General features: G+C 39.8%; 1 protein-coding gene across 1 annotated transcript in view; it reads right to left on the bottom strand.

Annotated features, from left to right (window-relative positions):
- Window positions 1–16,387, bottom strand: part of LOC150083348 (acetyl-coenzyme A synthetase, cytoplasmic-like) — a 128,419-nt gene that overhangs the window by 83,828 nt on the left and 28,204 nt on the right. The window contains exon 3 of the mRNA XM_090378482.1: window positions 11,888–11,991. Coding sequence (XP_090234608.1) covers window positions 11,888–11,991 — 104 coding nt within the window. The remainder of the gene's footprint in view (window positions 1–11,887; window positions 11,992–16,387) is intronic.

Genomic DNA, 16,387 nt, shown 5'->3' on the forward strand with positions numbered 1-16,387 from the left:
GTTGGGTGGTTGTGTGTCTCTCTTCGGACCATTCCCGCTACACCTTCACTACGGTAGCCTTCGAACAGCTGACAATGCCTGCGGTTGCTGAGATGCAGGCCTCCGCCTTCATAGCGCCGCAAATGAAACTCCGTCAAGTCCTTCCCTTTCCCCGTTACACGGGCTTCGTACTGGCGAACTGAGACCCCTTACCTGTGCTGTCACTATATACTGCGCCGGTGGGTGAATTCACTCTAGGCTGTGGGATCCTCCCATTCGTGAAGACAGGGTGGTCATAATGTTTTGGCTCATGAGTGTATATAATAACGCTTACGATTTCATAATAATAATCTTTACTGTGGAACTGATTTTGAGTATTCATGTGACAGTAATAATACTGATATGTAATTATTGATCTTTACCTACATTATTATTATTATTATCTTTATTTTCTCCTAAGAGACACCCGCTTACAGCTATTAGCCAGGGGGTGCACATTCCTATATACAAATATAAGTTATATACATAATTATCTATTTATAATTTATACAAATCATTGTCTTTATAAATTATACAAATTATACATTGTCTAATTAATTATATTATACATATCATTGCCTTATTTTACATGACAGGCAGATAGAAAGAGAGCACAAGCATAATTTGCAATTTTACAAGGAATTAGCGAATGTTCACATCTACACCACTATTTACAGCGAGATAACAGGAAGACAAGACGTCCAATATCGACATAACAGGAGCACCAGTGCGGAGCAAAAACAGTCCCGACCAGTTCATCATTCCCTGAATTCTCTTTTGTTTTCATATGTGAGCTTCACTCACATAGGTGGAGTAATGCGTTTTGAAACACTTCAGTCCTGTATCTCTTCTCTGCGCAAAGCCTTTCTGGGTCTGCTTGAAGATCGTTGAACATCTTAATGATGTTCAAAGGAAAAAATCGCCGAAGGCTTTCCAGCTGCGTGAGCGCGCTACTGATTGGAGGAGATGGTGTTCTATTCGCCCACCTTTGCGTCATGCGGGGCCGAGTCAGCAGGTAGTCAGTTTTCGGCGAGTCGAGTCTCCCGGTCAGCAGTTTTGCAAGCGTGAGAATGTTCTTGGTGATAATAATGTGAGACCAAGGCGTGACATCCAAGTTGGCATATAAAATGGTTTTTGAGATTGTAAATGGCTGCGTAGTGATCCTGTTTAACCATCTCAGCATCCAGTACTCTTAGCCCAGGAAAGCCTTGATGGTAGCATCTGGGGCAGAAGACCAAATCTGAGATGCGTAGAGAGGGATGTGGATGACGCATTTTAAAATATATTGTTTTACAAGGTCAGGGTTCCTGATATCTACCAGTTCTTGTCTGGAGGTCCATAGCGCTGCGTAAGTTTTCTTCTTTACATGTCCGAAATGGGGTGTGAAGTTTAGGTTTTCGTCCCATTTCAGACCAAGATCAATATGTGTCCTGACTTTTTTGACCACACTGCCATTTACGCGTATTGATATGTGGTTTTTTAATACCTTGTTGGTGAAAACCATTTGTGCTGTCTTGTGTTCATTTAGTCGGAGCCCCATGCAATTAAGATATTCTTGCAACTCGGCGATTTTGGAGTTTGCTTCGTTGTTGCGTTGTAAAGATGTGTTTTGGTCATTCGAGGTGACGAAAAATTTCAAGTCGCCTGCATATACGACAATTTTTTTATGATTTTGGGTCAGGAAGGGATGCAGTGCTGTTGCAAAGAGACTAGCAGAGAGGACACCACCTTGTGGGACTCCCCTGTTGACTTGGAAGGTCTCTTTGTAAATTTCATTTATGGCAGTGATGTGTCTCTCCCTCAAAGAACTCGTTATTATAGATAATTACGTGCCCAGTTATATGGAAATATTCCTCCAAGATGATAGTAATAGTCGAGATGGATATACTGTCGAAAGCGGATGCAACGTCTAAGAAGACAATGTCTCATTGCTGTCTGAAGTTAAGGGCGTGTTGGATTCGAAATAGAGTCTCCATGAGATTGGTGGTAGTAGATCTTTGTGGGATCACTGAATGAAGGTACTCCGGTCTATGCCCGAAGCAGTGATGGTTGATGGTATTTAAAATGGATTTCTCAAATATTTTTTGAAACGAGCATCCAATTGCAATAGGCCTGTAGCCTTTGGCGGATTTAGGATTGTTATTTTTGGGAACAGGTTTAACGAAATATGTATTCCATATCTTCGGAAAGTGGTTTTCACTTAAAATTTTGTGGAAAATGTGAAGGAGCAGATCTATGATGTATACATTACATGGAGCGGGCAGTGTGATATATCTTCGATCGATAAAAACAATGTCATATTAAGGCTACCAGAGAACAGCCTCATATACCCATAAATTGTGTTTGTTTTGAAATCGGTTAGTCTGTTTTTCTGGGGGGGGGGGGGGATGTCCTAGCTTCTTGGAAAAAAAAAAAAAAAAAAAAACCTTGTTCTCGCCTGAGATCTACTAATTTAACCAGGGAGTAAAAAAAAAAAAAAGCCCATAGAAATTCTTTGCGTTATTAACGAGATTTGAACCCGGGCCTCTTCCACCCGTGAGCGCTAATTATAACCACGGTGCTACACGCTAGGACGCATCTTCCATTGATAGGAGGAATTTGATAAGGGCAGTCGTTTCAAGTGGGAATGAATTAGTAGGCTTCAAGTAGGTGCTACGTGCCAGATGATTGTTATTTGGTTTTTAGGAGCATTAGCAACTAAGGCCGTATTGCTCCGGGAATATGCAGTGGTCATTCCCTTGACCTTTCCGCATCCTCCGTATTTGGTGGTGACGAGCTCGAACCCCGGTCTAATCAAGAAGCGTGGGCACGCACTGCTGCTCCTTCCCCCCTGGCTACGGAGGCGCCGCCAGATGACTAGTAGCGCCTACGTGTATCAATTTAATTCTGAGGAGTGTATTTTTTTTATGCAAAATGGCTAAATTGGGTTTAACTCAGAAAAATAATACTATTCACTTTATACGAAGTGTAAAGTGTATAAGAAGCATTGTAAATGTTTCATATTGTTTCTTTTCTAATTTAATTGATATATACAGAATATGTACAAAATATATAATAATATATTCTACAGAATATGACATTATTTGGATATAATATTTCTCTATAATTAAGTTCGCTTCTTTCGTGATTATCATATTTGCTTAACATACTAGTATGTAAAGGAAATATAAAACGATTCTTAATGTTTGAATTCCACTCATCTTTTTTTCTGTAGATCACAACTGTCTTGGGTGGTAAAACATATATTTTTAATGTTTTGAGGATATATTTAACGTTAAATAAAAGGTAAATACTTAATCCAAATCTAAGGATATATTGAGATTTAATACGAGTTGCATCCCTGTTAATTCATTCTTAACAGAGATTTACATTTTATTAGAGAACAACGTACTCGTAATTTAATCAGTGGTAGCTAGTCGTTACGTGATACCCTACTTTAAAAAAATAAATAAATAAAAATGGGCTCAATTACGGGAGTGCACTCTATTTTTAAAAAAATAAACCAAGGTATACTGCAGTAGGCTAATTACAAGCCAAGTACGATATTTGTATTCATGAGGCGGCTCAACCAACATCTGAAGCGGGCCAGGATAGCACGCCATATCACTGCAGGGAGCACCTAATGAATATGCATATTAGTTCCTAGCTGTGAGTAACGAAAGCTTAACACCATGTGGTGACTTCTGCATTCGGGAACACTAATGAAATTATAAATGGGCATTTTCTGTTCTGAGGGTGAAATGCAAGAGAGCTTGAACACTGTAATGGTATTTTTACTGTAGGCATATTTTTCCATAATAGACCTCTATGTACAGATTATGACAAGCATCAACAAAATCGCAGGATTAGGAAACATTCATATTCTGACAGCTTACGGAAACTATTGTTCTATAAATTTAACTTTTAAGATGCCATACTTTTTGTTAAATAATATTATATATATTTATTACTTTTTATATATATTTAATACAATAATAGTATTGTATTGGTATTTTTGTAAATTTATTGCTTTCATGTAGGGATTGGCCAAAAAAGTCACGTTCCATAGGCATTTTAATTAATCAAAATAAAACTCATAAATGTTAAAATTATCAAACGCTACCCTTTTTTATCCATTCTTTTTTACTCTTTTAGTGTCCAAGACGTTGATAGTGATTTTAGAATATTACATTTGCATTTGTACCTTTTCTTCAATACATAAATAACAGCTGTGCACTTTCTTCTTCTACTTCTATTAATTTTGCTGTCAAAATCACTATTTGTATTATGGTTTCGAAAAATGTTGCAATATTGCAAAAAATGTTGCAATAAAAATGTCACGACCACAAAGCGTAGGAGCTCACATCAGAATATTAATGCCATGAATTAGGAGTTAGTATTATAAGTAAATTTTAACATTTATATAGTTTACATTTCAGTTTATTAATTTTACTATACATTATCGTACGCAATTGAACTGAAAACTGACCCCTCTATACTGCCAACATTATGAGTGGGGGTCACGTTCATAGGCGTTATCTAAATAGCTTTAGTGAAACCACGGCGGAGTTCATCAAATTTCTGTCCTTTGATGATGACTTACAGTTCACAAAAGTGAACTGTAAACCATCATCAAAGACTATTTATCGATAGCTATTTGGGTGGCAAAGACTTGGAAGAGAGTAGACCTGGTCCCGAATTTTATTACTGTATGTTTTGCTCTTGGAAAAGCGAGTGAAGTTCTCATCGAGGGCTTGGACTGTCTGCAGCATTTCGGAAGGGATTAAGGCGGTTACTTAATAAAAGGAGTTTCGGGTAGCTTTGAGGAAGGAAGGCGAGATTCTCCAGTCTTAAGCGAGGATTGCGTGGCTTTTTCTACCGGAAGCTCTGGTTTTTCGTCTACCAAATAGATAAATCGACCACACGAAATTTACAGACACAGTATACTTACGCCTCATGCCTTAGTTGCTTTCAGACCCATACACATAATTTTACAAAATTGTCCCTAGCGATGTAGAGTATCCAGATTGAGAAAGGGTGAAATTTTCGTTATTAATGCAGCCAGGAAAATATGAACTAACCTCTATTGTTGTTGTTGTAGGGTTTTAGGAGCATCTGCGACTAAGGGCATATTGCTCCGTGTGTATTGTCTGGAACTGCGTGTGTTCTCTGGTCGATTTTCTGTTTTGTTGGACGAAAAACAAGAGTTTCGGGGGGGGGGGGGGGGACCATGCTACCCTCTTGTGAGACCAACTAATTCAGGCACGTTGTGAAAAAGGCCCATAAAAATTCCTCACGTCATTGTCCGGACTCAAACTCATGTCTTTTCCACCCGGTGTGGGGAGTACGACAATTCTACCAACTGAGCTACGTACAAGGGCACTGTGACCTCTGGATGTATGATTATTTCTGTGGTACAGCGATGAAGGGATGCTTTCTAGTGTGTGCGTCAGTAACAATTGCGGGTTACGCCAATGTTTTGAGATAGTGAATAAATAATATTTTTGCAAACCTCGGTAGGTTAATATCAGTTCTCATTATTTTTTATTTTATATGTATGTTTTATTTCAGCTGATATTTTTAAAGAAGTAAAGTAAATTAATTTTAAAGCTTAGTTAAGTTTGAGGCTTATTCCTTAATTTAACACTATTTATAGTGTGTTTTATTTTAACTTTTATTATCTCTCAGTGCCTATGGATTATAATTACACAAGCTTAAATCGTTATACGAAGTCTGTGTAAGTCTTCCGAATTTCTCTGAAATAAATTTCAAAAGTTTTCCCATGCTGTGCACTCTTATTAACAACGATCAGTCTAGTATAGCGTAATATGGAAATATTACATTTACGACTATATTAAGGTGTACTTCAGTCGTTTCTGCCTTCACATTTACTCCTTTCGCCGGTCCGTGTTTCTGAAAGGAATCTGAAAAATCGTGCTCACCGGTATGTAAGCAGATACGTAGGGCAATTAAGCAGTTTGCTTGTAAAATGAGACAAACCAAATTTAAACAGTAACTCCTGCAGTAACAGCGACTGCTAGTGATAAGAATGGTTAATAAGAGTCTTCCTTATCTTCGCCTTCTTCCCACGTTTATATGGGGTCAGCATTTCCGTCCTTAATTCTTTTCCTCCATTCCTCCTTATCCTAGGCTTCCTCTCTCCTCCATCCTCTCTCTTATAAATCCTCTGCCACCTTGTCCTTCCGTCTCAGCTTAGGTCTCCCCCTCTTCCTCTTCCCTATCACCTCCAACTTTTCAAACCTCTTCCCCACATACTCCTCACTTCTTCGTTCCACATGTCCAAGCCACCTCAACCTAGATTCCTGCATTTTTTTACTCAGAGGCCCCACCTTAACCGTACAACTGATGTAGTCATTTCTTATCCTGTCCTTCCTCGTCACACCACACATCCATCTTAGCATCCTCATCTCCGCCACTTCCATCTTTTTCTCTTGAACCCTTGTAATCGCCCATGTCTCAGCACCGTACATCAATGCGGGTCTAACCACAGTTTTATACACTCTTCCCTTCATTCTACAATTTACTTTCTTGTCACACAGCACCCCACTCATCTTTATCCAGTTCAACCATCCACATTGCACTCTATGCTGTGTTTCTGCACTCAGTCCTCCATCCCTCTCAACGTTCGATCCCAGATACTTAAATTTCGAAACTGATGGTAGCTTTTCCTCCTGCAGTTTTATATAACTCTCATCTTCTCCATTTAATACCGTATGTTCTATCTTTGTTCTACTTATCCTCACGCCTCTCTCTTCCAACGCTTTCCTCCATTCCTCCAATTTCTTCTCTACCTTTCCTTGGAACGGTTCGCACAGTACGATATCATCCGCGAACAGCATACTCCGTGGTGCTCTACTCTTCACTTCTCTCACCAACACATCCATTACCAGATCAAACAGATATGGGCTGAGAGCTGATCCCTGGTGCAGTCCAACTTCTACAGAGAACCCCTCAGTAATATCTACACTACTCTTAACCTGAGTCACCGCTCCCTCGTACATTTCCTTCACAAGCCTTGTGTACTTTTCTGATGCACCCTTCTTCCTCATGCATCTCCAAGCCTCTTGTCTGGGCACTCTATCATATGCTTTTTCCAGGTCTATGAACACCACGTGCAACTCTACTTGTATCTCCCTGTATATTTCCATCACCTGCCTTAAAGCAAAGATCGCATCTGTTGTTCCTCTTCCCGGCATGAAACCAAACTGTTCCTCTCCTATTTCCGTCTCCTGCCTTATCATTCCTTCCACAATTCTTTCCCAGATCTTCATCGAATGAGACATTAACTTTATTCCCCTGCAGTTCCCACATTCCTGCACATCACCCTTTCCTTTATAGATTGGCACAAGTATACTTTCCCTCCGCTCATCGGGTATCCTCTCCTGCTGCCACAGTTTTTCCATAAAATCACATAGGATATCGATCCCTTCTTCTCCCAGACTTCTCCATACCTACCTCTACTGGTATCTGATCAACACCTACTGCTTTCCCCCTCTTCATTTTTCTGAGTGCGCTTTCCACTTCTTTCCTGCTTATGCCTTCCACTACTCTTTCATTCGTCTCTCTATCCTCGCATAATGCTCTTGGGTTTTCCTCATTTAATAACTTCTTAAAATAGTCTTTCCACCTTTCCTTAACTTCTCCTTGTCCTGTATAACCGCTCCCCTCTCATCTTTTATCTGTTTTATTGATGTGAAGTCCTTTGATGGCTTGTCTCTCGCTTTGGCTATTCTCATCAATTGCCTACCTCCATCTTTCCTTTCCAGTTCCCCATAGGCCATGTCCACTGCCCCTGCCTTTGCTATTTCCACAGCCCTTTTTGCCTCCTTATTTGCTAATTTATATGCTTCTTTATCTTCCTGGCTACCTGTTAAATCCCATATTTTCTTTTTCTCCTTCTTTTGTTTTATCACTGATTGCATTTCCTCATTCCACCACCAAGCCTCCTTTCCCTCCGGCACTCCCTTTCCTGATGTTTTTCCTAACAACTCTTCTTGTATCTATGAACAAGCTCAGATGAAACTTTCCTTATGATACGACTATTTAACTTCCACTACTCTTGCACGTCTTCCGGTAACTTTATTTATTTTAGCACCTTTTCCCTAAACTCCTTCCTCAAACCCTCCTGTTTCAATCTCCGCCATTTTGTCCTTTTCTCCCTCTGTCTTGAATATTTTCTACTTTTGTCCACTGCAACCTCCGAATCGATGACAAGCAATCTATGTTGTGTATACACACTTTCTCCGTTTATCGTCTTGCTGTTCCTCATTTCCTTTAGATGCCTCCTACGGCACATGATATAGTCAATCTGACTTGTCCTTTCCCCACTCTTGTATGTTATCAGCTGGCTTTCTTTCTTTTCGAAGTAGGTGTTAACTATCGCCAGGTCGAATACCACTGCGTGTTCTACTATCCTCTCCCCTTCTCTGTTTCTTTCCCCAATACTCCACCTTCCATACACTCTTCCTTCCTCTCTCTTGCTTCTTCCTAAATGTCCATTGAAATCGTCCCCAACAATCAACCTGTCCTCAGGTATTGCCATGACCACCTGATCCATTTCCATCCAAAAATTGTCCTTTTCTTCTTCCCCGCATCCTACTTGCGGGGCATACGCACATACTATTGTTGTCAAGTGTCCACCCACTTCCAGTGTGATGCTCATAATCCTATCACTTCTTCTGTTAACCTCATACACTCCATCTTTTAACTCCTTATCAACTACAATACCTACTCCATTTCTTCCTCTCTCATCCGCTCCCCTAAAAAACAACTTGTACCCTTCACCAAGCTTTTTTGCTTTATTTCCCTTCCACCTTATCTCTTGTAGGCATTGAATCGTCACTCTTCTTCTTTGCATCAAATCCACATCTCTCTATTCTTTCCATTCATCGTCCCAATGTTCGATGTTCCTATTCTAACACTTTTCATCCTCTTCTTCTTCTCTAGCTGGACTAACTTCTTTAACCGAACCCGTCCTTTGTTCGGTAGCCCTGACCCTTTTCTCACAGTTTCCGGGCGACGTGACTGCGCGTCGCTTATGGGGTACGCCCTAGCCGTTCCACATCTATTTTCCGTCATTCTATCGTTTTCTTTTATTTTGGCATAGTTTTTTTTTTTTGGTTAATGGTTAATAAGAGTACATAACACAATATGAAATTAATGCATCTTCTGTTTATACTCTGAAACAGCTATTTATAGTTTGAGAGGTTTAAAATTAGAATTTACTCGTGCGTATTTTGTGACATAACTGATTCGAACACGCGGTGTGTGAATCTCTGTATAGGTACATTACCATTCGGACAGATCTCATCACATCAGTCATTTTCCGTAAGTGGAAGACATCTTTGATATCCATGAGCGGGTTAAGGTCGTTCACTAACTATTCCGCGACGCATTCACGTTATTTGGTTTTTAGGAGCATTAGCAACTAAGGCCATATTGCCCCGTGAATATGCGGTGGTCATTCCCTGACCCTTCCGCATCCTCCGTATTTGGTAGTGACGGGTTCGAACCCCGGTCTAATCAAGAAGCGTGTGCTACGCACTGCTGCTCCTTCCCACCTGGCTACGGAGGCGCCTTTTGTTAAGGGAAAGGCTTATCTGACAAATTTGACTTGATATTGTGATGTGGTTACAAAGCAACTGGATGCAAAAAATAATTTTGATATCATATACTTGGATTTCAGGAAATCTTTTGACACTGTTGCGCATGGAAGATTACTGTACAAATTGGAGCAGTATGGCATTAAGGGTAAGTTGCTACAATGGATAAAAAGGTGATTGAGTGGGAGAAGACAGAGAGTGGCAATCAATGGACGCTGCTCTTCGTGGACTAATGTTATTAGTGGAGTCACACAGGGTTCGGTGTTGGGTCCTCTGTTGTTTTGTATATTTATCAATGATATTGATGAAGGTATATCAGGGTTAGTGTCGAAGTTTGCAGATGATATAAAGGTTGGCAGGGGTGATAATGACAGTAATAGCAATGTGCTACTGCAACAGGATCTAGAAAGGATGGGTAGATGGAATGAGAAGTGGCAACTGAAGTTTAACATTGAGAAATGCAAAGTGCTGCATATGAGTAGAAGTAACCCCAGAGGAACGTACCAACTGTGTGGTACTACACTTAGGGTGGTAGAAAATGAAAAAGACCTGGAGTGATTGTGCAGTCAGATATGAAGTTTTCTGAGCAATGCAGACAGTCTGCCAGAGCAGGTCATGTCGTATTGTCAATGATATACAGGAATTTTGCTAGTAGGGAAAAGGAGGTAATTATCCCTTTGTGTAAGGCAGTGGTCAGGTCACGCCTTGAGTACTGCGTACGGGTTTGGAGGGCTCATTTTAGGAAGGATGTAGAGTTTCTTGACCGTGTATAGAGAAGGGCAACAAGATTGGTGAGTGGAACGAAGGGGTCCTCTTACCAAGAAAAGCTTAAGTTCTGCAAATTGCAGTGGCTGGAGACTAGGCACCTGTGAGGTGATCTGATTGAGGTATATAAGGACTTGGATGGGTTGAGCACTCTGAATTCTGATGGGATTCTTCCGCTTGCTGAGATTACGAACCTGAGGGGCCATAATTCAAATTGAGGTAAGACAGTTGTAGAATAGATGTGCGAAATTTTGTCTTTAGTCAGTGGGTGGTTAGTTGTTGGAACAAATTTCCATCTGTCGTTGTGGAAGTTGATAGCTTAAATAAATTCAAGGGGGAACTGGACAAGCTTTTAGTTTTAGGGGGAATGGTTGGGTGAATTTGTTTTTTTTTTTTTTTTTTTTTTTTTGACTGATGCTAATAAGCTTTTACGCTTGCTTTCTTGCATCACATGCCTCTGTTACCACCACCACTACTACTACTACTATATCAAGATCGTATGATTTTGGATGGAACTGATTTGTTTTTGTTTGTTTGTTTCGGAATTTATTGGGCGCATCGGCAACTATGGCCATAGTGCGCCAGGATGGAACTGAAGTCGATAGCAACTCGATATTGTTTGCTACTCAAATGAAAGATTTGAGTAATGGAACACGTTCATTTGTCACTTTCCCTTACCCATAACAGAAATTGCTTATCCCGCTTCTTGCAACTCGAGATTATTTCTAAGTTTGGCATCGTTTACTAGTAATTTAATCTACAAGGTATTATATATATATATATATATATATATATGTTCTGCTAAACATGAGTACTGGAACGGAATGCGCCCCAGTATATGTTCTGCTAAACATGAGTACTGGAACGGAATGCGCCCCAGTATATGTTCTGGTAAACATGAATACTGGGACGGAATGCGCCCCAGTATATGTTCTGGTAAACATGAGTTGTATGCGCTTGCAATCTTTCAAGGTTAGTGAAAAACTAATAATTCAAGAGACAATAAAAATCGGAAAATGTGCTGGTAGAGAAAGAATTCACATAAATTCTTTTTTCTTTTCCGTGTCTTAAACATGGAGTGCGCGGGGTATTCAAGAAAATACGCTACATTTCATAGAAGTTTGAAAATAAACGACACTGACTTTTGATATTTTTGATATATTTTTGAAAATGAGTCATACTGCCCATTTTCTCTAGCTAGTCTCCGCCAGGGTCGCCTGAGTTCCCTGATAGGAGGAGAAAGATAGCTTCAGTCCTGTACATTGAATTTCTTAAATGTATAGCATATGATCTGAACAGGACCTGTTCAGATGAAATGGCCTATCAGCTACTAGCTGGATGATTGTTAAAAAGCTGATTTAAAATATTTATTTTTATAAAGGTTTAGCAACATTATGATTAAATGTTATTGAGCGTTTTTGTTCCTATTTTTCAATGGAGTAGATAAGATATTTATTCTTTAAATTTTGCTTCATCAATGTTTACTAGCAACAACTACTTACCACTACTGAGTGCACAACTCCCAGCCTGGCACATGCAAGCATCGCTATCACTAGCTCCGAAGTCATGGGCATGTATATGGCAACGGTGTCTCCTTTCTTTAGTCCTAGCAATGAAAAAAACTTCAATGTCGCAGTTCGCTGAGAACAGAAAAATATAGATATTAAGTATGTTTTGAGTTCTATTTATTTTTTGGTCGTTGTTGGCGCATCGGCTTTTGTGGCCATAATGCGCCTCCCAAGGTTTTTGCAGTACTTTGATCCAAGCCCGAGGCGGGATTCGAACCCGCGACCTTTGGGTTGCCAGGCAGGCACTTTACCCACCCGGCTAGCCCGGTCGGCGTTGAAATTTAAAGATCATAACCTAATGCAATATACAAATTTCCTGTAGTTCTCATTCAAAACTTAAAATGGGCTGTCTTCTTTCATACTGTGGCTGACTTATTCTGTCTGGAGCAAGATTGCATGGATTTTTCCCCAAGGACTTGGGGTTTTTTCATTCCTGAAGTAGAGAAACTGATCCTATATAGGATATTCGCAACTTAAAGGCACAGTGTACTGGCGCCTCGTGGCTTTAGCGTCCAGGCGCTTGTTTTCAACAACGCAATCCTAGAGTGGTATAATTCTTTTCATTATGGCTTCTTTGGCTCCTCCCTGGAAACTTGTCTTGTGCTTCGTTCTTGATAAAAAAAAAAAAAAAACATTGAAAAATGAGTAAGAATACTATGGCATGTTGATCAGCTATCCTATCAGTGTAACAGAAAACTGTGTTTAAATTTTACTGAGGTGTGAATATACACTGGTGTTCAAAAAAAAAAGTGCGTCACCTAGAAATTTCACGTTTCTAACCCTTTTTCGCGATGGTATGTTACATTAATGACTGGCATCACAAATAGAAATATAAACAAAAGATATTTATTAATAGTTAAAGCAAAGCTAAATAATATTTGACAGGTTTACTCAAAATATTCCAAAATGAGCATTTGTAACCTTTATACAACATTTTTGGTAACTATGACAATTATGGCTAAAATGTTATCAGAAGCCCTCGATTTGCTTCAGTTTATCTCTTTAAATGGAAAACAAAATGAAAAATTCACCAGGTGCAAGCTAATATTTAGTTGAACTGCCTCTGGCCCTGATAACAGCAGCACACCGTCGAGTCATTGACAAGATCAATTTCTGAAGATAATCAACTGATAGTTCGTGGTTCCAAACACCAATTATGGCTTCCTGAAGTTCACGAAGGGTCTTTGGGTTTTTCTGGCAACTGCAGATTCCACACGATGCCAACAGTTCTCTATAGGATTCAGGTCCGCGCTGTTTCCTGGCCGGCTAAGAGTTGTCATGGACCGTTCTTCCAACTATTTTTTCGCCTGCAACAAATGTAAACACATTACTGTCGAACCTCTAAGGCAGAAAATGAAGCTAACGTAACTACAGAAAAGCCTACTTACACTTTTCGCCCAATGACAAGGAGCAGAGTCGTCCTGAAAGATGCAGTTACTCTAATTTGCCTTCCGATATAGCCAGGTATCCATTGGCATTTACGGAACCTTTTATAAACTGCAGGTGACCTAATCCGCGATACGAAATGCACCCCATATCATTCGACTGGTAGTGAATTTCACTGTAGACACCATACAGTCTGGATGGTATTTTTCACCACGTCTAAGGCGAATCGTTTGTCTCCCATCAGAGCCATGCAGGTTGAATTTCTTCTCATCAGAGGAAATAACTGACTTCCACTGCTCGGGGGTCCATTTGACATGCTCCTTACACCAAATTAATCGGGCCGTTTTCATTTTTTGTGTGAGGAGGGGTTTCTTCTTAGGACGACGGGCTACAAGTCCATTTTTGAAGAGGCGTCTTCTGACCGTTACTGTACTTGCTACCACTCCTGTATGTTCTTCCCATTCTTTTTTCAGCTCAGACGAGGAAGCTTTACGGTTTTTAAGGCATAAGCGCTTCAAAACGCGGTCCTGTTTTGGCGTAGAGGCTCGTTTGCGCACGGTTCCTTTTTTCTGTCAGCAGAACCAGTATTCTTGAGTTTGGAAAGAAATCTACTCACTGTCGACTGATTACAAGACACACTAAGCAATATGACGGGAAGAACATCCTTCCTCACATAGAGGAACAATAGCACTCTTTCTTCGTGGCGTAAACTGCACGTAACTCTCCATCCTGACACAAGCAAGGAATGACTGCAACTCTTGCAGAGCGTGCTTATATAACTGAAAGTAACAGCTGATACTATATTATGTCATCACCTAAGCGTGTCAATCATATCTGATGCAGTCTAAAGAAATATTGCCTTATACTTACGTTATTTGGACAACAATTACAATTTTAAAGGGTGATGATCTTGATCAACGATAACATTTGATCGGGTAAGTTCAAGTAAGTTGATCTCCGGTGTTGATATTGCAGTTTTTCCTCTCTTTTTTTTTTTTTTTTTTTACCCTGTTAACTTGGAACACTGGTTTTTCCTCCAGCAGAACAAACCAACCATAGAATACTCCAGTTTACAAATAACACACTGATGCCTCATAGTCTTAGTTCTTTTGGCATATAAAACAAACAGTAACCAGAGAGGAGCACATTACCTAGAAGTTATTCTTTGACGTAATGCTTTTCATTTATTCTGTAAGATCTGAAAATCTTACAAAAATAAAATATTTTTTTTGACTTCTGAAGTTAGTTTTCCTTTTGGATTCTTGCCGTTGGGAGAAATGTTAATAGCGTCAGTTCAATAAACAAGAATTATCCAGTAAGGATTGTAAAACTTAAAAGGTAGGAAAAACGAAAAACAGAAAAATTAGCTTCACATCCGTCAAAACAGAAAACTGACGGAAAATACTATAGCAAGCCCAGCAGGTGGTACGGCGCAACAAGTTTATGAGGGGTCACGCACCGGAAACGCATATGGCAAAACGCACACACAAGCCTCTAAAAATAGACGCGATGGTCTCCAGTGACACATTTGTGGTTTGTCTGTAGTGCTATGGAGACAAGCTGTGATGACACAGAAGGAGTTGTTTTGATGCATTCAGCCTACATGAAAGAGCTCAACGGATGTTAACAGGTAGGAAATAAAAAGGAGAGGGGTATTGTGAATCACGTGCCACAGGGCTGGCTGACCTGCCAACAAATGAAAGGATAAAAATGAATATAGGAAGGAGGAGATTGGGAGAACCACTGTAGGAAGGCGTGACAAACTGAGAAGAAAAATTTGTGGATGGAGACGGACAGAGAGAGTGAGTCAGTGTCAGTGAGTTGGGCAGTAAGATGAGAGTGGGTCAGTGTCAGTGAGTTGGGCAGTAAGATGAGAGTGGGTCAGTGTCAGTGAGTTGGGCAGTAAGATGAGAGTGGGTCAGTGTCAGTGAGTGGGGCAGTAAGATGAGAGTTGGAGAAGAAAAGAAAGGAATGAGTTTTTTTAGATAGAGTAGCCGGTGGAGAAAAGTGGCTAAGTTTAATGTGTAGTCAGTATGAGGGGTAGATAAGCTTTAGGTGAACAGTTAAGTCGTTGATCTAATAAGTTAGCGAGAGAGGCAGTCGAGTACGTGGAAAGATGAAGATGAGGTGCAGAAGTCGGTCAGACAGTCAGTCAAAAGTAGACTGAGTTTCGAAGTGAGAGATGAACACGTGCCATAGAAAAGAGGGAAAATTTTTCAAGATCCTTAAAGTAGATGAGAAGGAGTCAACTCCATTATGAAGGAACGATATTGCCTGATATTCTGAGAGCAAGTACGCTGGAGCTGGTGAAATCCGAAGCCGGACAAAAAGAGTACAGCCATTCTGATCAGATGAAATTAATGCGTCCATAAAGAAATAAAAAGGTACCCAGGAAGGAATCCAGTATCTTATATCGAACTCCCCCAGTGATTGTGAGATGCGACCCAGATAGAAAGAATCCCCTACTCGCTTAGAGAAGGATGTACCGTGAAGTCTGCCAAGTTATGTAAGTAAGTGATTAGTTTGTTTAAGTACTCTCAACATCACACCGACTATAGGCACTCGATAACCAATTTATCAGAACTTTTGATTGAACACATATGTATAAGTAGTACTTTATTGTAATGAATAAGTTAGTGAATGTTATGGACTGAAGGACATTACCCAGGGCAAGTCATATATATATATAAATAAATTTTGGAAGGGAATAGATATAAAATTTTTGATGTGATTGATACTTGTTAATATTTGGTTAAATAAGTGAATGACTAAGTATGAATTTTGGAAGGGGATAGACGGATGTCAGTAACCCCCGAATGTGCAAGTAGTTAATTGTAGAAATTTGATAGTAATAATTACCTAGATTAGAGAAGGTTGTAGGCTATAATCTGTTAGAAAACAGAGTAATGATTTATACTGAAATTAAGAGTATCGGAGCTTTATCAATTTGGAGTAGGAATTGTTTTGTAATGAAAGGAGAATGTTAATAGATTCTTTTGAAAGTCAATTGAACTCAGGAGTAAGGAAGTAGAAACATTTTGTTAGTTT

This window comes from Mastigoproctus giganteus, chromosome 7 (assembly GCF_048544385.1).
Source record: "Mastigoproctus giganteus isolate SK-2022 chromosome 7, ASM4854438v1, whole genome shotgun sequence".
NCBI lineage: Eukaryota > Metazoa > Arthropoda > Arachnida > Uropygi > Thelyphonidae > Mastigoproctus > Mastigoproctus giganteus.